Source organism: Sorex araneus, chromosome 4, assembly GCF_027595985.1.
Source record: "Sorex araneus isolate mSorAra2 chromosome 4, mSorAra2.pri, whole genome shotgun sequence".
In the NCBI taxonomy this organism is placed as follows: Eukaryota; Metazoa; Chordata; class Mammalia; order Eulipotyphla; family Soricidae; genus Sorex; species Sorex araneus.
This window is the reverse complement of record NC_073305.1, coordinates 10,842,482-10,861,501: the sequence shown is the minus strand read 5'-3', so window position 1 is coordinate 10,861,501 and position 19,020 is coordinate 10,842,482. Positions and strand designations below refer to the sequence as shown.

The 19,020-nt window shown below is 59.2% G+C and overlaps 1 protein-coding gene across 1 annotated transcript; it reads right to left on the bottom strand.

Annotated features, from left to right (window-relative positions):
* Positions 1–1,618: 1,618 nt before the first annotated feature.
* Positions 1,619–18,687, bottom strand: RPN1 (ribophorin I). Its single transcript, XM_055136620.1, has 10 exons — positions 18,354–18,687; positions 14,184–14,248; positions 10,716–11,022; positions 8,855–9,064; positions 7,733–7,925; positions 7,519–7,618; positions 6,192–6,330; positions 5,976–6,095; positions 3,018–3,263; positions 1,619–2,167 (listed from the first exon to the last, which is right to left on the bottom strand). The coding sequence occupies exons 1-10, from the start codon at positions 18,630–18,632 to the stop codon at positions 1,985–1,987; spliced, it is 1,842 nt and encodes a 613-aa protein (XP_054992595.1). The 5' UTR covers positions 18,633–18,687; the 3' UTR covers positions 1,619–1,984.
* Positions 18,688–19,020: the final 333 nt, after the last annotated feature.

Below are 19,020 nucleotides of genomic sequence, written 5' to 3'. Positions count from 1 at the left end.
CCTCCGGGGAAAGCCTGAACCATCCCAGATGGAAGGCCTACCCTCCCTTAGGCCCTCGCCCTCAGCTCTGCCAGCCTGCAGCCTGGGTTCCCTCAGGCCCCGGCATTGGGCTCTGTAGGGTAACACTGGTTTTGTCCTTTCAGCCTGGCCGAAGGGAACTTAGTTTACCTTAGAGCAATGGCCTTTCTGTCTGGACACAGGAAGACAGTTAATATTATGCTTTGTAACTTGGGAGCTGATTGACTCCAATAATATTTACTCCCAGGCATCTGCTTTCTCGACTCAGTTGCCCTTAGTTCCTGGCACCCCAAAAGCAGGGTCCCGACAAGGGACTGAATGGACCCAGGGCAAGCTGTGAGCTACCCTGGCATCAAAATGGGCCAGGCCAAAGCGCCACAATACTCAGCTATAAGTTGAGGGCATGGTCATAGACAAATGCTGTCATGATCCAAAAGTAACGAGACTAGGACCCTGCTGGGGTTAGAAGACTAACCTGGCCTGAGCACTGTGGTCTAGAAAATATAGTGAATGTCCTCAGGAAGAACCAAACTTTAAGTTTGTTGTATCTTTTACTGTGCTCATACAGAATGACATTGCTAGAATACTAGTAGATTTACTACAACTAATTAAGTGGATTACTAGCTGAGGAAAGAAGAAAGTGACACACCCTGGATGGGATCCCGCCCTTAATCTGGAGTAATCTCCTTACATGAGATTTTATCCTTGGGTTAATCTCCTGGAGGAGTGGTCTTACCCCTCTGTTGATTTGTTAATGTTCAACCCACCTTTGTATCCCCACTCTATGTGATTGTTACATAAACTGAGACTGTCAGAGTCAGAAGTGGGGTTCAGAATCAGAAGAGTCAGAGTCAGGAGAGGGAAAAGGGCTCCAGAGAGAGGCAGGACTCCGGGGAGAGAGATGGGAAGAAGAGAGATCAGAAGAGACCAGAGGAGAGACAAGAGAGACAGTCAGAGATAGAGACAGACAGGAGAGAGCACAGCGGCACACAGAAGCAGAGCACAGAGGAGGAGCCATCCCGATCTGGTCCATACACAGCGGCTCGAGAGCACCGAACTCGAAAGGAGGGGAGGGGAGGGGAAGGGAGGGGAGGAGAGAGCCCGAGAACACACACATCACCCCTTCCGTGCGTGCGCTTGTATTTTTTACGAAGCTCTACACACGCGGCTCGCCCCACGCCGCCCACCAGGTTGCTGCAGACACCCCGAGATCCCGGCCCTCCTCGAAGGCTGGCGGGTGAGCCCGTCTGACAGGGCGGTGTCTGTCCTGCAGGTACCCTCTGCGCCCGTTCACCAGAGCCCTAATGCCGGGCAGAGTGACACCGGCCAGGAGAAAAGCAGAAAGGGGAGCTGGGGACGTGACGCACGGTTTGCAGGTGAGGTCCTGGGCGAGGTCCCGGCCCTGCCCGGGAGGAGCAAGGACTGACACCTGCCAGGCCAACGGCCCCAGGGCAAACCCAGCTACACCCGAAGGTGCTCACGGGTGGGATCAAGCCCAGGCAGGTCACTGTGCACGGCCAGCACCCTACGCGCCCCACCCCCCTCTGGCCCAAATCCAGCACTAACTCCCTGCATTCAGACATTTCAACAGAACAATGTATCACAGTCCCTGCTTTATTTTCAGTTGATTACACGCGCTTTAAAAAAACACACACACTCTTACAAAAGAGACCCAGACATCAGAATCGAGGAGGGCGTAAAACAAGGGCTACGAGAGAAATACCCCGGCTTCAGAACCAAACCAACCAATTATTGAAAATTTCTTGGTTTAAACGTAAAAAATATTTTGTTTTTAATGAGACTTGGATTTTTTTAAGTTTATAAAAAGGAAAGCTTTGGAACAAAAAACAAAGCTTATGTTGCCTGGGGCAGGGCCTGGCTTGGCTTCAGGGAAGCTCTCGGCAAGCTCAGGTGCCGGCCGCCCGCCCCTCCCTGCCCCCCCAACCCCGGGCCCCCCAGGCCGGGGTTACAGGGCATCCAGGATGTGGTCGATCTTGGTGACCAGCTCCTGCCGCTTCCCGGAGAGCAGCTTCTCGTTCTCCACGTAGGTGTCCTTCTTCAGCTTCCCGGCCACCAGCCGCTCGGCCTCCACCGCCGCCTTCAGCACCAGCTCCTTCACCTGCGCGTCCAGCTTCTGCATCTCGCTCACCTGGCCGGGCAGGAGCAGGGTGTGAGCGGGGCCCCGGCACCCCCAGACCGGCAGAGCCCCGAGTCACCGTGGAGGGGGACAGGGCCTGGCATCCAAGGCCACCTCCATCCCCACGGCACACCCACCCCACCACCCCCCTGGGCCAGCGTGACATGAGCAGGCGTGCGGCGGGCACACCAGTCTGCGTGTGTGGCGGTAAGGCCACCTCAGCCATGTTCAAGGCCGTGTCCTAGGCAGGGCCAAACGGGACAGGGTCAGGCCAGGGCTCCGGCATGGGAAGCACCGGCCCAGCGCTCTGAGCCTCTCCCAGCCGGTGACGGGAGCAGTCAGGCTCAGGGAGCCAGCAGCACCGACGCCCCAAGGGCACCAATGGGGAGTCCAGGCTGCCACCACATTCACGCCCACGGACCTGAGCCAGCCGGCCCGCCTGAGTGCCACAGTCCCAGGTGCTTTGCCTCTCCGAGCTGGGGCTCCCGTGCGCGGCCTGGGCACACGGCGTGTGCGTGAGGAACGAGCCAGGGCAGCAGAGGGGTGGGGGGCCTCCAGGCCACAGCGCAGCCCCAAGGGGGGCTCTGCCCTCCCCAGCACGAAACCCTCACACACACCAGAGCCGGAAAACCCCGGGTAGCGTGAATCACCGACTTCCCTTCATGCAACGCCTACGGTTTACGTCTCGGGGTCCTTAGCACAGTCCCCACGCCTGGTCCGGGTTTACAGAGCTTCCTCCGAACCCAGTTCACAGCCGAGAGACCCCCCCCTTCTCGTCTGCAACAAGCATGGGCAGCCCACAGCCCGCCCGAGCGAGAGAGGCCGCCAGGTGGCGCTGTGGCGGCCGGTGGGCCCCGCCTACCTTGTCGCACAGGTCCGAGCCCTCGGTCTTGAGCCGGGACTGCAGCTGGGCGATCTCGCCCGTCAAGGCCTTATGCTCCGTCTCCAGGCTCTTCCTGCCGCTGTTGAGGGTGGACACGTCCCGGGACTGTTTGTACCTGTTGATGGTCTCGTCGAAGTGCCGGTAGAGACCGATCCTCTTGTTGACCAGGGTCAGGACCTGCTCCGTGATGCAGGCCACCTTCATCCTGGCTTCCGCAGCGGGGTCCTGGGGGCGACACCAGGTGGGACTTGACACAGGCCGCCTGCCCCTCCCCGGCGGTACCCCGCAAAGAGCACCAGCCAGCCGTCAGACGAGGACGGCGGGGAAACCAGAACGAAAGCCCGGGTGGGCGCAGGGCGGGGGACGGGAAGCAGGCCTTCCTGCCAGGGGCCAGACACAGGTGCAGAAGGGAAAACGGAGTGCGGGTGACAGGGACTCTGGGGCAAAGTGGAACCAGCTTCCCACTCCTTCAGACGCCTCCAGATAGGGGCCGGAGCATTAAGCAGCACAGTGGGGAGGGCGCTTGTCTTGCACACAGCCGACCTGGGTTCAATCCCGGCATCCCCTGTGGTCCCCCAAGCACTACCAGGACTGACACCCGAGTGCAGAGTCTGGGGTAACTGAGCACTGCCAGGCAAGGCCCCAAACGAGAAACGGAAAAAGCAGCAGCTTCCAGGGTACCGAAAGGCTTGAAGGATAAAGTCAAAACTCCCAGGGCTAGAGACAGATAGTACAGTGGGCGGGGCGCTTGCCAGGCATGTGGCTGACCCGGGTCCAATCCCTAGCACCACATATGGTCCCTTGAGCACTGCTAGGAGTGAGTCCTGAGCCCTGCCGGGTGTGCACAAAATCTAAAACAAAAACAAACCCCAGAAAGTATAAAGCGTGTACTTGTGCTACCTTTTCTACAGTAAAGAAGAGTAAGAATTAGAGCAATTGTTCATTTTTGCAAAATAAACTATTCAGGGTGTCCACTAAAAGTGGAAAAAGGAAGCCATGACCAACAACCAGACTGAGATTCAGAGAAGAATCAGTAAAAAGAGCCAGGGACATGCCTGACTCTACTCCAACACCCTCCCACCCCCCAAGAAAGCAGGGGCAGGAGAGACAGTACAGGGCTTAAGCCACTTGCCTCTCACGTGACCAGCCCTGTATGATCTCCAACAAGGCACGTGGTCAGAGTAAGCTCTGAGCAACATTGATGGGGTTCCCCTGCTCCCACCAAAAGAAAAATAAGTATAATGCTATAAGTAACAGACATGTGAAGACATTTGTATAAAATGGGTTACTTATAAATTGCAAAGAAAAACTGCTACAGTAAAGTCAAGAATCCAGGCAGACTCCAGCCAAGTAAGGAAAGCTAATACTCTGATACTGGGGGTCACAAGCATCAGAATCACTTACAGGTGGGGGCTGGAGCACTGTACAGCAGGGAGGGCCTTGCCTTGCATGCAGCCAACCCGGGTTCAATCCCAGCATCCCATATGGTCCCCCAAACACCAACCGAGCCAGGAGTAATTCCTGAGTGCAGAGCCAGGAGTACTATATCGCTAGGTGTGACCCAAAATGTAAAAAATAATAATAATAATACATAAGCACAGTGTTCCCGCCAAAACCTCAGTGAGGGAGAACCCTACAATAAGCGCAAACTGAGGAGAAGCGGTCAGGTAGATGTCGACACACCAGTCTCCAGAGACAAAGGCTGAGGAACGGTCCCAGAATCCAGGTGGCCACAGAGATGCTCCCCAGGCCAGGGACCGAACTCTGCAGCCTCAAAGAGAATCACAGAAGACTGGATGCAGTTCCGTGACGGCTCGTCTGTCCTTCCCTGAGGCTCCGGTGACACCTGGGGCGCCCAGATGTGGCCCCCACAGCATCAACAAGAGTAACAAGACAGGAAATGCTTTAGAAGTCGCCATCAGGGGTCAGGGAGGGGGTTACGAGGGTCGAGGCATAGGCCTTGCTCAGCCGATGTGAATCAGATCCCCGCTACTTCCCAGGCATCCCTGAGCATCCCTGAGCATCCCTGGGCATCCCTGACCATCCCTGAGCATCCCTGACCATCCCTGAGCATCCCTGGGCATCCCTGAGCATCCCTGGCACCACAAGCAGCACCCTCCCTCCGTCTGAACCAGCTGACCAAGAATCTCTGAGAGGGACCCCCAAGTCTCCGAAATACCACTTAGGAGAGTCCTCCCCAAAAATCATGAGGGCAACTGGCAAACTCTGCACAGTAGGTTTCCTGAGCCTGTCCGCGTGGTGACTGCAGTTATGGAGAGCCGCCTCGTCCCTGTGCACCCATCTGAGCACTCGGGGAAATGGGGCAAACTGTCCGAAACTCACTAGCCAACGGTCCGAGAACTGCAGGCGTGTCTGTCCAGGCACGGGGCAGGCGGCCCGAACCAGCACCGAGGGAGAGGACGCCGGCGCTGCCGCAGCCTTTCCAGCCGACGTGGACTTTGCTTACTTAAGCTGGGCCACACCTGGCTGTGTGCAGGGCTGGCCCCTGGCTCTGTGCTCAGGGATCACACTCCCGGCGTGGCTTGGGGGACCATATGCAGAGCTGAGACCAAACCGGGGTTGGCCGTGTGCCGGGCCAGCGCCCTCACCCCACTATCTCTCCAGCCCCTCAAATACTGTTCGAGCAGCGACTTTTACAGCTCCCCAGGGATGCTGCAGTAAGGCTCCCAGTGCTCTGCGCCTGTGCCAGCCTGGGAGCAGCCCCAGCAGCTCACCACGCCTGCCCGCATGCGCCCAAAGCTCCGCCCCTGCTGTCCACGCAGCCCCCCCCCCCCCGGCAGAGGCCCTTCCTCACCTTCCCGCCCCTTCAGGAGTCTGCCCAGGACCCCCGCGGCCCCCACAGGGTGTCCGGAGAATGAGGCTCGGCAGGGCCTTGCAGGGACAGCCCGCGTGGGTGCGCAGTGGGGGAGGCAGTACCTTGGTGATGGAGAAGTCCAGCCTGACGTAGATGATGACGGTGAAGAAGAGGATGTAGAAGGCGGCCACCACCAGCAGGGGCTCCTGCAGCATCAGCACCTTGTTGAAGGTGTAGTGGATCTGCGGGAGACGGGGCGGGGAGCTGACAGGCCTGCGCGGGCAGGGGTAGGGGTGGGGGGGTGGGGACAGGCCTCGGGGCCCGGCCCGGCCACTCACCACGATGTCCTGGATGTGCTGCTCCACCAGGTTCTTCTTGTAGGCGGCGATCACGGGGCGGCCGAAGGTGTCCAGGTAGGTGTAGTGCAGCTCGTCGGGCGCGCGGCTGATCTCGTAGGGGCTGTGGACCTGGATGTTCCTGCGGCGGGCAGGCGGAGCAGGGGCTGGGTGACCGCTAGTCTCTCCGGCCGGGTGGCCACTCCACTGCCCTCTGCCCGAGCACAGGACGGTCCGCTCCCCTCCTGCTCGCCCGCACACACTCTCCCCTGCGCCCGACCCTCCCAGCAGCCCCAAATTCTTTCTCCTCGCATGACGAGAGCGTCAGACAGGGCAGGGCTTCCAGAGTGCCCCTGGGCCGTGTCTGGTGACATCAAGACAGGCCACGGGAAGCCCATCAGGGTGGCCAGCTGCCCAAAGGAACCAGCCACGCCCCACGGACCCTCCTCCGCAGGTAAACAGCCACGAAGGCTCTCCTGGGCATCAGAGGGGACGTGTGACCCGGGCACGGGCGAGCAGGTGATCCCCTTTAAAACAAGCCCAGGAGCTGGAGCAACAGCACAGCGGAGAGGGAGCCTGCCTGACACGCAGCTGACCCGGGTTCAATCCCCAGCACCCCATATGGTCCCCAAGCAGCGCCAGGAGTAACTCCTGAGTGCAAAGTCAGAAGTGACCCCTGCTGCCCTACGGTGACACTGGGCATCTTTGCCCACAGGAGGCCCAGGCTTGATGGGTGGCACCACACGGGTCCCCGAGCACCTCTGGGGTGGCCCGAAACAAAACAAACTAAAGAAATGAAACGCAGAACGAATCTGGAGCCAAGTGGCACAAGGACTGCGACAGGTGTCTGTCACTTGTGCCAACAAGTGTCCATCAGCTTATACACACAGGGCCAAGGTCAGCGCCCAGCGCCTGGAACCGCCCGAGGCGTCCCCTTTCTGAGCACGGGCAAGATGAAGTCACAGCTCCCTCCCTCCCCTTCTCTGAAGGCAGCAGCCCTCCTGGCCGCTGACCACCCCACAGACACAGGCCCCTCCGCCTGGCCGCTGACCACCCCGCAGACACAGGCCCCTCCGCCTGGCCGCTGACCACCCCACAGACACAGGCCCCTCCGCCTGGCCGCTGACCACCCCGCAGACACAGGCCCTCTCATTGGCTGCCAAGGCAACTGGCAACTCTGCCCTGTCCATAGGCACGGGCTGTGCTGACTGTCCTCTGGGCCTGCTCTGAGGCACCCCCCCCATGTAGAGACACCCCCACCCTCGGGTCCCTCCTGTCGCCGAGCCACTGCGCTGAGCCCCCACACGCTCCCACAGCCCGCCAGACTCACTTGGCTCCCTCGGGCAGGATGATCTTCAGAGTCAGAGAGTCAATGACCTGCTCGTCAAACACGTGGTCCACAAACCTCATCTTCAGCGCGTACTGGTCACCTGGGGAGGCAGCAGCACAGGGCCATGTGAAGGCCGGACGCCCTGGGCGGCTGATGACAGAGGTGCTCGGGAGAGACAGATGGACCCCTCTCTCACGGGGCCGCTGAGACTCACCCAGGTTATAGAGGTACTCGTAGCTCGGGAGGTTGTAGCCCACGATGTAATGGGTCTTCCAGCCGCCAAAAAGCGGGAATCGCGGCCGGATTTCCATCTCCACGGAGTCATCCAGAATAAGGAGGTGGCTGGTGGAGACATTTCCAATCTCGTCCCGGTAATACACGTCCTGGGCCGCGGCAGGGAGGATGGTCTGCGAGGGCACAGACACGACACTTGCAGACTCAGAAACCCGCTCGCAGGAAACTCCCCTCAGGTGGCAAAGACCTTCCGCGCCCAGAACCTCATCTGAGCAGGACTTCAGCCCCCGAGCTGTAGCCACCAAACGGGGCCAGACACAGGACGGGGCAGGACCCTGGCCTCGCACCCGCTGACTAGGTGCACGTGCCTGCACTGCTTACCACCCCGGGCCCTGCCGGGATCCCTAGCGCGGGGCTGAGAGCAGCAGACGTGGTGCCAAACCGACAAACCAAACGACAAGGGCAAGATAAAACTTGAGATGTCAACAGCATTAGATTTGGGGAGGCCTATAAACATTTTTCTAGTCTCTTTCCTGCAAATGCAGAGACAGATCATCAGGCTGAGCGGCACTCGGTTCTCCAGAGACGGCAGCGCAGTGCCAAGCACCGAGCAGAGCCCCCCACCGCCCAATCCCCCCGGCATTGCTGGGTGAAGCCCCCAAGTGACAACCATGAACGTGACCCTGAGCCAGGGAGGCTCAGCAGCAGAGCCGATGCCGACAAGGGCGACGCCCTGAGCGCCAACCCTGGCACCGCGCCCACCCCTCTCCGGCCTTGCCACACTCCTCTGCCCTTGCACCACTGGGCACGGCCCGGTCTTTGGGGAAAATACAACAGGGCCGGGAAGATGGCCCCGAGGGCCGGGGGCCACGCCTGTACGCGGGAAGCCCAGGCTCACTCCCCAGCAGCGTGTGGTCAGCACCGAGACCCCCAACCCAGCAGGGCGGAGCGAGAGCTACTGTCCACCAGGAGCCCGAGACAGTGCCCGGGTGTGGCCCCAGAAAGTAACAAAGCAAACTTGTTGATGTTTTTTAAACGTTGTGGCCCTGGCCCTACCCCCAGGCTGTTTTCAAAAGGCAGGGACCCCCCAGGCTGAGCGGACCTTGAAGGAGCGGATGGAGGAGACCCCGCTGTCGGGCTGCCGCTGGTAGTCGTAGCGGGAGAACGGGCCCTTCAGAACCGCCCCTGTGTGCTTCAGGTCCACATTCTCCTCCACGGCGATGTTGCCCCAGTGAGAGACCTCGATGACGCGGGTCATGCTGGTGATGGTCAGGAAGGGGCTGTTGTTCTCGTAGTGCACCTTCAAAGGGTCCTGGGGAGGAGGGGGCAAAGCGCCACGCGTGGGTGACAGAGGAACCAACACGGGCGTGAAAGCAGCTGCTGACGGGCCTAATTCTAACGCGATGGGCTGACTAGAAACGCTTCATGATGGAAATATCCATGCTAGCGCTCGGAGCGACGGGACGGCAGAGAGGGAGTTTGCCTGGCACTCGGGCGACCCAGATTCCTTCCCCGGCGTCCCAGGTGGTCCCCCTGAGCACCGCCAGGAGTGATTCCTGTGTACAGGGGCAGGAGTCACCCCTGAGCATCAAGTGTGACCCCGAAACAAAAACCAAACAAGAAACAACTCATGCTCTGGGTCTGGAGGGCAAGTCCAGTGTGGCACATGCTGGCACCGCAGAGGCCCAAGCCTACGGCCCTGGACAAAGGAGACGTGAGTGCCCCAGCGGGCATCTCGGCCACGGGCAGGCGGACATGGCAGCAACAGGAAAGCCGGAAGGGGGAAAGAGAATCTGAAGTGGAGTAGCTTTTCTATTTGGGGGCGCCGGGGGCTTGGGGGCACACCAACTGTGTGCCTCCAGACTCAGGGACCACTCCTGCACCTTCTGGCAGGGCTCAGGGGACCATGTGGGACACCAGTAATTAAACCCAGGTCAGCTTGTGCAAGGCAAGCACCCTCCCCCCTGTACTATCTCTCCAGCCCCCCCAGCTTTTTACTTTTTAGGTAAATAGCCCAGAAGCTAAGGCACTTGCCCTGCAGGTGGCTGACCCGAGTTCAATCCCCAGCACCACCAGGAATGATTCCTGAGCAGTCAGGGTGAGCCCTGAGCAATACGGGGTGAGGTGGGCGCCGGGTGGGAATGTCACTCACCTTCACACGTGCGCAGCCCTGAACCAATTCCTGCTGCGCGCCCCACCCCCCAGCACCATGGGTGACCCTGGGGGTCCCCAGCCCCCAACAAAGCCAGGCCAGATGCCCTACTTGGCCTCAGTAGCCCCACACACTGTTGGGTGTGATCCCAAGCATGATCCGCATAAAAAGGAAAACAGGAAAAAAAAATATTTTTGCAAAGGCGAGAGGCACCGTTCAAGGACAGCGAGCATGCGCCTTGCCGGAGTGAGGCCGGAGCTCGATCCCCAGCATGACAGGAAAGGTCAGATTCTGCAGGCACAGCAGGGAGGGCATTTGCCTTGCACACGGCTGACCTGGGTTCGATCCCCGGCATCCCATACGGTCCCCTGAGCACCGCCAGGAGTAATTCCTGAGTGCAGAGCCAGGAGTAACCCCTCAGCATCTCCAGATATGACCCAAAAAGCAATATATATATATATATATATATATATATATATATATATATATATATATGGGACAGAGGTAGCTCCAGGGATAGCACGTAAGTCAACACGTGCAAAGCCCGGTTCAATGCCCCAAACCCCACATATGACCCTGATGGTCCCTGAAAACTGTAGTGGGTCCAGCAATCGCCAAAAGCATTCTGGGGGTGGACCCTTTTAAAAGTGATTTTCCGGTCAGCTTAATTAATGGCTGAATAAATAAGTGTTCCTACATTAAAAAAAAAAAAAAGGATTTTCTGTTTCCACCCACCCTAGAGCCCTCAAAATGTTCAATGAGTCTCGCCACCCCCTGCCCAGGCCTTCTCTGAGGCCAACGGGCGCCGCACCTGGCTGTAGGCGGCCACGTCCCGGAAAGGCCCGTAATCCAGGAGGTCCTCAGCGCGCGTGGGGTTGCCCAGCTTGGTGTAGCTCTCCACGTTCCGGGAGGCCAGCTTGACACGGGTGGTCTGCGTCTTGGTCGGGTAGGGAGAGTAGAAGTAATGGTTGCCCTCAAACACCACAAACTGCTTCTCGGACTGGGTGATCTGGGTCGGGTAGGGCTGCAGCACATGTGTGTAGACCGTCTCCACCACCAGCGAGATCTTGTTCCCGGGCTCCAGGGCAGAAGGGAGCTTGACGGTGAAGAACCGGCCGCTGCAGGAAGACGGGACAGAGCACCGAGTGAACATGCTGAGAACAGGGCCAGCAGCCCGGCGTCACGCCCCCGTCCTGTACCCAGGGCCACGCGGTCACTTCCCAGAGATCCCTTTCAACCTGCGATCCTTATTAAGCCTTCAAAGGTCAAATCCGTAAGGCGCATCTTAACAGTTTGTTATTAGCACACAAGGCTCAACATGTAACAACATGCCAGTAAGCTCTTACACAAGGGCTTAACAACTCGCGGGTGAGACACAACAATCTTCACACATTTTCTTCTAAGGAAATAATTTTTTGGATCACTTTTAACACGTTATTCATAACAAGCCGTACAAAACGAATTATTTAGGACCTGCTTTGGGGGCAGGTGTGGGCGGCGGTGGGAAAATTCGAAGCAATGGTGGTGGGAAGGTGTTACGGTGGCGGGATTGGTGTTGGGATATTGAATATAATAAGTTATTGTGAACGTTATTAAAATAAATTTTAAAGAGTTTATAAGAGTATGAATGTGAGACAGCCTAAGAGTCCAACAAAAGGGCCAGTTAAAAACATTCCAGCTGAGGAAACAGGGAGACACACGCCACGAGGACACGGCAGCAGGGAGAGCAGCGGCCTCGCACGCGGCCAACCCAAGTCCAAGGCCACCTACGGACGCCCGAGCCCACCCGGGTGATCCCTGAGCAGAGACCCAGGAACAAGCCCTGAGCACTGTCGAGTGTGGCCCAAAACCCCAGAGAGATGTAAGATGTGTGAGACGCATAGCTTGCGTGTGGCAGACGCTCAAGCCCCCACTATCACATCTGGCCCCCCAAGTACCCACAAGAGTGACCCCTGAGCACAGAGCCACGAGCAAGCCCTGAGCACCGCAGGATATAGGCAAAAAGGAAAAAAACAAGAGTCTGAACTAACTGCCCAAGTGTAGCACCCCTTCCTGTCTCTAACCGGCAGTGCCCACCCAAAGTATAACGAGTTCCCCATCTTCTCCCAGGACAGTCCTTGTTATTGTTGCTGTTCCTGGTTTCTGAGTCACACCCGGCGGTGCTGGGGACCAGGCAAAGCTGGAAGGAGCCGAGCGCCAAGCGCCAAGCAGGTGCAGCAGCCCACTGACCCCACAGCCCCCCGGGTCTCACGACAAAGCCCCAAGTGCCCGATCTCCTCTTCCCACCCTCTGCCCCGAGTGCTGGTCGCCTACTTCCCCGTGTCCCCTAGACGAGCACTTTAGCTGTCTTATACCCGCAGACCGCCGAAAACTAGGGAAGTACTTCCCGAATGAACGAGCTGATGGAAACAAAGCCCGTGGAGAGAGTCTTTATTAAACGCCATCAGTCCTTCGCTAGCATGCCGTCTGCCGCTGCTGGGAGCGGCCACGTGACGGGGGCAGGGGTAGGAGGTTCTGAGTCACCAGGAAATCTCTGCTGACCGGCTCAGGCCCAGGGGCTGAAGAACGGGGCCCTGGACGGCAACGCTGCAGCCCCCGCAGGAACTCAAAATCCAGCTCAGTCCCAACCGTCTCGAACCCTGCCAGCGCCTCCCCCTCCAGCCGAGCAGCTCCAGCTGTCCCTGCAACTCACTGTACCCAGGCTGTATCCCCAATTTCTCTTCAGTCCTGCCCGAGAAAGCCACGCGGTCATCCCGCCCGCCTCCCGCCCCGTGCCCAGGCTGCCTCTCAAGCAGACGGGGCCCCTGTGCCTAATTAGTCTCTGCCCTCGGCGCCAATGGCTTCCCCTATCTGATCATCTCCATCTCCCGCCGCCCCGCGGTGTCACTCCACCTGAACCTTCACGTTAAGCGTTCCCGCAATTGACTCTAGCTTTGCTGATTCAGAAAACACGCCTGAACCTTGTAGACCTCCGGCACTATCAATATGAACCTTATCTCTCCCTGCAAAGCACCAGCCCCCCCCTCGTGAAGCTTCTGACTGATAAAAGATGAGACAGACAACCAGCCGGCTGCCGCGGTGGCGTCCAGGCGCAGGCGAGTGCTCCTGCCGTGGCTCCTTCCCGGCCAGATCTATGAAGGGCTCGCTTTCTGCAGGGCAAGCTGACGCAGTCACCGCTTCCTGAGAGCCCAGAGGCGCGCTCCCCGCCAGCAAGAGGGGGAGCGAGGGCCAATGTAAGACCCGAGAGACAGCAGGGCGGAGAAGACACCTCGCAAGCAGCTGACTTGGGGCCAGTCACCAGCACCACGAACAGATTCCAAGCCCCCCACCAGGAGTGCAGGGACAGGAATAAGTCCTGGGCACAGCTGGGGGTAGCCCAGAACCCAAAGCACTTAGAAGACAAATCTGAGGTGGGGAGGGTGCTTGTCCTGTATGAGGCCAACCCAGGTTCGATCCCCAGCACCCCCTGCGGGGGAGACGGCTGACAGGGCGGAAGCACAGGCTATCTATCATGTATGCAGGGGCCGGGGTTTAGTACCCGGTACTGCATGGTCCCCCGTGCACTGCCAGGAATACCCGACCCCACCCGCAGCAAGGGCAGACACCCCCCAACACACACACACCCCAAAAAATTCAAAAAGGAATTGCATTGTTTCCAACTGACCGCAAAGGGGACCCACCCCCTGAGAATGTCACCCGAAGAATTCCATTCAAGGCACCTCCGCCTCCGCCAGCCGCCAGAGTGAGGGCGCTAGGCCTCGGTGCTGGCTTTCCTCGCCGCCTCACCTCTGCGGGGACCAGGCTCACCGTGTGTGCCCTGCACGGCGGGCTCTGCGCTAGGCACAGACCGCGTACTGACGCAGGGACCCTCCGCCATCCAGAGTGTGAGCAGTTTTCCACGGTGAGACAGAGCCGAGCGCTGGCTCTGCATCAGGAGGCCCGGGTTCGAGCCCTGGCACCAATGGCTCTCCAAGCAGCGCTGGCCTGGAGCTAGAAGCAGCCCCGGAACACTCCAGGTGTGACCCCAAAAACAAACGAGAGGAGAACCCTGACAATTGTGAAAACTGGTGGTGGGATGGTTATACAGAGTCTCCATCTAACACTTTCCGCTTGGAAGTGCCCTTGAGAAGTGTCCTCGCCAGAAGAGGCTTTGGGGACCAGAGACAGGACGGAGGACAAGGCGCTTGACCAGCACGGGCCCCGCCACACTCCGGCCCCGTCCGTGACTGACAACGCCATTGTAAGGCCCAACACGGCCGTCCGGGTTGGGGGCGCTTACCTTTTCCCCTTAACTTTGGTTTCCCGGACTTCCAAATTGTTCTCTTCTTCATCTTCTCCCTTCACCTACGGAAGAACGAGGTAGGTGAGTCCTTACAAGGCCTTCCAGCTCTGAATCTGTGTCCACGATGAACCAGTCACCTCAGAGTGCCCGCACTGCAGTGCTCCAACTACAAGCTGCTGTGTTCGGGGCCACAGCGGCGGTGCTGGAGAGCTCGCATGCTGCCCGGCCTCTCCCGCCCCATCCTCCCAGTCAGGGTGGAGGATCGCAAAGCAGCCAAGGAGGCCAGACACACCCCCGGCAGAAGCTCGACTGCTGGGACACCTCCCCAGCCCACCGTCACACTCAGTTCTTAACTGGAAACCCACCTTGTAGGGCGGGGGAGAAGGCGCGTGGCTAGTATGTGGCAACAGCCACAACCTGGGTTTGAATCCCGGGGACCACACATGGTCGCCCGGCACCACCAGGCATGACCAAACCAAGGGAAAAGGCAAACCTTCGTGGCAGGTACGGCGGAAGGCACTTTCAGTCTGTCTATCCTCGAACCCTCCCAACAACCCTTTGAGGCTCTCCCGGTGGAGGAATACAGGGCAGTTGGGGGGCCGAGTCCATGAGTCCCTCCAGGGAGAGATGAGTGGGGTCGCGGGTTAGTCCCCTCCGGCTCCTGGGCTGGCTGCAGGGACCGAGCCTGCACTCACCACGGTGGAGCAGAATCGTTTAAGTTCACAACTAGCCATAACGCAAACGAATCTACGAGCCCTTCCGACCCTTGTTCCAGTGGGAGACAAGTGATCTGCTGCTCTTACAGAGAAGCGGGCCAGAGACACAGCACAGGGGCAAAGGAGCTCACCTGGCACACGGCCGACCCCAGTCCTACAGCACTCCACAGGGTCCCCCCAGCACCACCAGGAGTGAATTCTGAGCACAGAGCCAGGAGTAAGCCCTGAGCACCAATGTGCGTGGCACAAACACAACATACAAAAGGGGCGTGTATCTTTCTTATTTTGTTGTTTTTTGTTTATTTCGGGGGACCATAGCCTGCGAAGCTCAGGGGTTTCTCCTGGCTCTGCACTCAGAAATTACTCCTGGTGGTGCTCAGGGGACCATATGGGATGCCAGGGATTGAACCCAGGTCGGCCGTGTGCAAGGCAAATGCCCATCCCATTATTCATCACTCCAGCCCTCAGGGTGTGTATTTTCTGGATTCATTTGGAGGCTTTGATCAGGAAGCAGAAGTTTTTTTGAGTGAGTACAAGAGATCATGGTGATTACTGATTCCTTTTCACTACCGAAGGCTCCATCGTACTGTCCTCCTCTCATTCGAAGCTTGTACTGGAAACACTGTCCCTCCGACCCCTTAGTAAGTGGTGATTCCTGACAGGCGTGGGCGCAAGAGAATGTTTCCACTGAAAGAGTCTCATCCAAAGTAACATAAAACTCCCTTCTTTCAATACTCTGTACAACTTTATAGAAGATGGTGGGATGATTAGTGATTAGTTTTAGGCTTTTTGAAATGTTCAGTTCTTTTTTTTTTTTTTTTTGCTTTTTTGGGTCACACCCGGCGATGCTCAGGGGACCATATGGGATGCTGGGAATCGAAAGCGGGTCGGCCGCATGCAAGGCAGACGCCCTCCCCGCTGTGCTATCTCTCCAGCCCATTCACAGCAGTTCTGTCCTGAATGTGCCCACTATAGCGAAGTCCGAGGTCAGTCCTTAGCAGTCTTTTTTCTTTTTTCTTTTTGGGTCACACCCGGCAATGCACTGGGGTTCCTCCTAGCTTTGCACTCAGGAATTACTCCTGGCAGTGCTCAGGGGACCATATGGGATGCTGGGAATCAAACCCGGGTCAGCCACATACAAGGCAAACGCCCTACTCGCTGGACTATCTCTCCAGCCCCTTAAGCAGTCTTAATTTGTTTTCCTGTGGTGAAGGCTGGGTTTGCAACCAACAAAGCATATACCCCCTTCTGTGCACTTCTCCACCCACCGTGGTGATTCAGGGGCACTGCCCTTCTCAGGAGGCCGGAGCCGCCATTCTCTTCTGGGTCACAGAGCCTGCTCCATGAGGGGCGCAAGTGTCAGAGCAGCCAGCCAGGGGCTCCTGTTCCCCCAGGGATTCCGCCTCTCTGGAGCTCCTTCATGCAAGGGAAGAGGGACTTTCTAGTCATACACAACTCTTCTGCCACATAAATAACACTTATTTGAATATGTACGAGGAAAAAAAAAGTCCCGAAGAAACTTTGCCAGTGGGTCTCCCGAGAGTCACTCCTGGGTTACTGGGTCCAACTGTGCAGGCAGAACTCAGGGCTCGGGCCCAGCCAGTGACGTGCTGTTGGTGTCACCAAAGCCAGCCCGAGATGCAAGAGGAAGCGCCAGGGAGAGGAGTGGACTGGGGCCTCCCCAGCCGGAAGTCCTGGTGTCCCCACGGGAGGGTCTGGCTCTCCTGGACAGCGCCAGGCACAGGCGCCCTGCGCGGGTGCATCACGGGGGAATCCACAGGGGCATCCACAGGTGGGTTCCCGACAGGATGAAGGTCTCTGGCGAGCCGGTGCTGAGCAGGTCCAGATTCAGAGACGTCTCTTGGCAGTGGCGCCTATTTTAACCCCCTTCCCATGTATACCCTTGTGCCCCCTCCGACCGCTCACACAAGCGGAAAGTGCAGGGGCAGGGGCGCACGCACGGCCCGCGCAGACCCGAGAGGCGGCTCAAGTTTGAGAGACACCCCATGGGGAAGCAGCTCAGAGGCTGCTGCGGGTGCACACGCCACTTCCCAGGAACCGGCTGGCTGCAGAGGTCTGGACCAGGCCCACAGAGCCCTAAGGCCTGCGGGAATTCCAGAGGTCACTATCCCACAGCTATTCCGTGCAAAAGTTGGTCTCGGGCATGTTTTTCTGTTCGGGGGGGAGGGGGGAAAGCTCCTGCAATCATCTTAAATTTCTTTAAAAAGTGGCGATGGCTGGGGCTGGAGTGACAGGACGGCGGGGAGGGTGCTTGCCTTGCACATGGACAACCCAGTGGATCCCGGACATCCCACATGGTACACGGAACACATCCCCCTTCCTGAGCACAGACCCAGGAGTGATCCCTGAGCACAGCAGGGTGTGGCCAGGGTGTGGCTTGGAGGGAGGGAGGGAGGGAGGGAGGGAGGGAGGGAGGGAAGGAAGGAAGGAAGGAAGGAAGGAAGGAAGGAAGGAAGGAAGGAAGGAAGGAAGGAGGGAAGGAGGGTTGGCTGGTTAAGGAAGGAAGGAAGGAAGGAAGGAAGGAAGGAAGGAAGGAAGGAAGGAAGGAAGGAAGGAAGGAAGGAAGGAGGGAAGGAAGGAAGGAGGGAGGGAGGGAGGGAGGGAGGGTTGGCTGGTTCTCCAGTGCCAAGGCAGCAAAGCTCTGGTCTCATAATGCCGTGGCAACCCCATAAATGACAAGCTCCTATTCAAGGACGGGATTTCACAGTCAAGGGGCGGAAGTGCAAGTGGAAATAAAACCTTAATCCATCTCTCCACAACCCTTTGTGTCTGGGGACACGGTCCCGGGGTGGTGGCGGCACGAACGGGCCCAGGAGCCTGTTTCTGAGGCATCCTCGCCATAAACCTGGCTTTATAGCTCCAAATTCGAGCCCGGAGACGGCGTTTGCAGGAAGCAGGACGCTAATGACTAGTCTAGCCACCGAGTAATTGGGTAATCACTTAATGGACGCTGCCGAATAAAATCTAGTCGTAAAAAAAAAAAATTTTTTTTTAAAAAAGGAAAAAGAAAAAGAAAACAGAACCGTCTGCACGGGGCGGTCCCCGGTGCTCCCCAGGCCAGCGCGCGCTCCCGGAGCGCGGGGCGCCCGGACGCCGACCCGGGGGAGACTCAGGCAGGCGGGGGGCGCGGGAGCCACGGGCGGGGGCGGGGAGCCGCGGCCTCCGCACACTTTCAAGGGGGCTGCAACGGGGTGGGGGGGCGCGGGGGCCTGCAAGGTTCCTCACCGACCTTCAGGTGCGCGATGCATTTGAGAAAAAGGAAGGAAGGCGGGGCGGTGGGTGTTCAAGGGCCGCAGGGTGCAGCCGGGCCCCCCGGGACCCCGGCGCGGGCGGCACCTGCCGGGCCCGGGGCCGGGGCCGGGCCGGGCCGGGCCGCGGCGGCGCTGACGTGTCGGTCCGGCGGGGCCCGCGCGGGCCGGCCCGCACTCACCTGCACGCCCAGGTGCGCCAGGCGGCCCTCGAGCTCGGGCTCCAGCGCCAGCAGGAAGGCGGCGGCCGCGGCGCGGGACGAGTCGCCGCCCGGGTGCGCCAGCACCACCTCGGCCGTCACCTTGGCCAGGTGGCTGCTCAGGTCCACCGTGCGCTTCACGTCCTCGTTGACGAGCGGCGGCCCGTCGGCGGAGGCGCGGGCCCCGAGCAGCGGGGGCAGCAGCAGCAGCAGCAGCGGCGGCAGCAGCAGCGGCAGCGCGCGGCCGGCCGGCGCCTCCATGATCCCCAGCGACAGAGCCGCAGGCCGCGCCGAGCGCCGCCGCCGCCGCCGCCCCGCCCCCCGGCCACGGAGCGGCCGCCCATTGGCCCGCGCGGGCGCCACAAGATGGCGGCGCCCGGCGGGGAAGGACCCCGTCTCCAGGGCGACGGGCGGCCCGCGGCGCGCCTGACCGCGCGCGCCGCAGCATCCTCGTGTGCAGGCGCCCTCGGCGCTCTCCGCCCCCCCCCGCCCTGCTGCGGGAACAGTGACCCTTGGCCTTGGCGATTGCGGAGACTCTGAATTTCTCTTTCCGCCTTTTCTTTTTTTCTCTTGGGGAGACTGTAACTTTTAATCCGAGTGGGAAAATGTAACTCAGGATTAACTAATGTGTGTGCTCTGCATCCGTGAG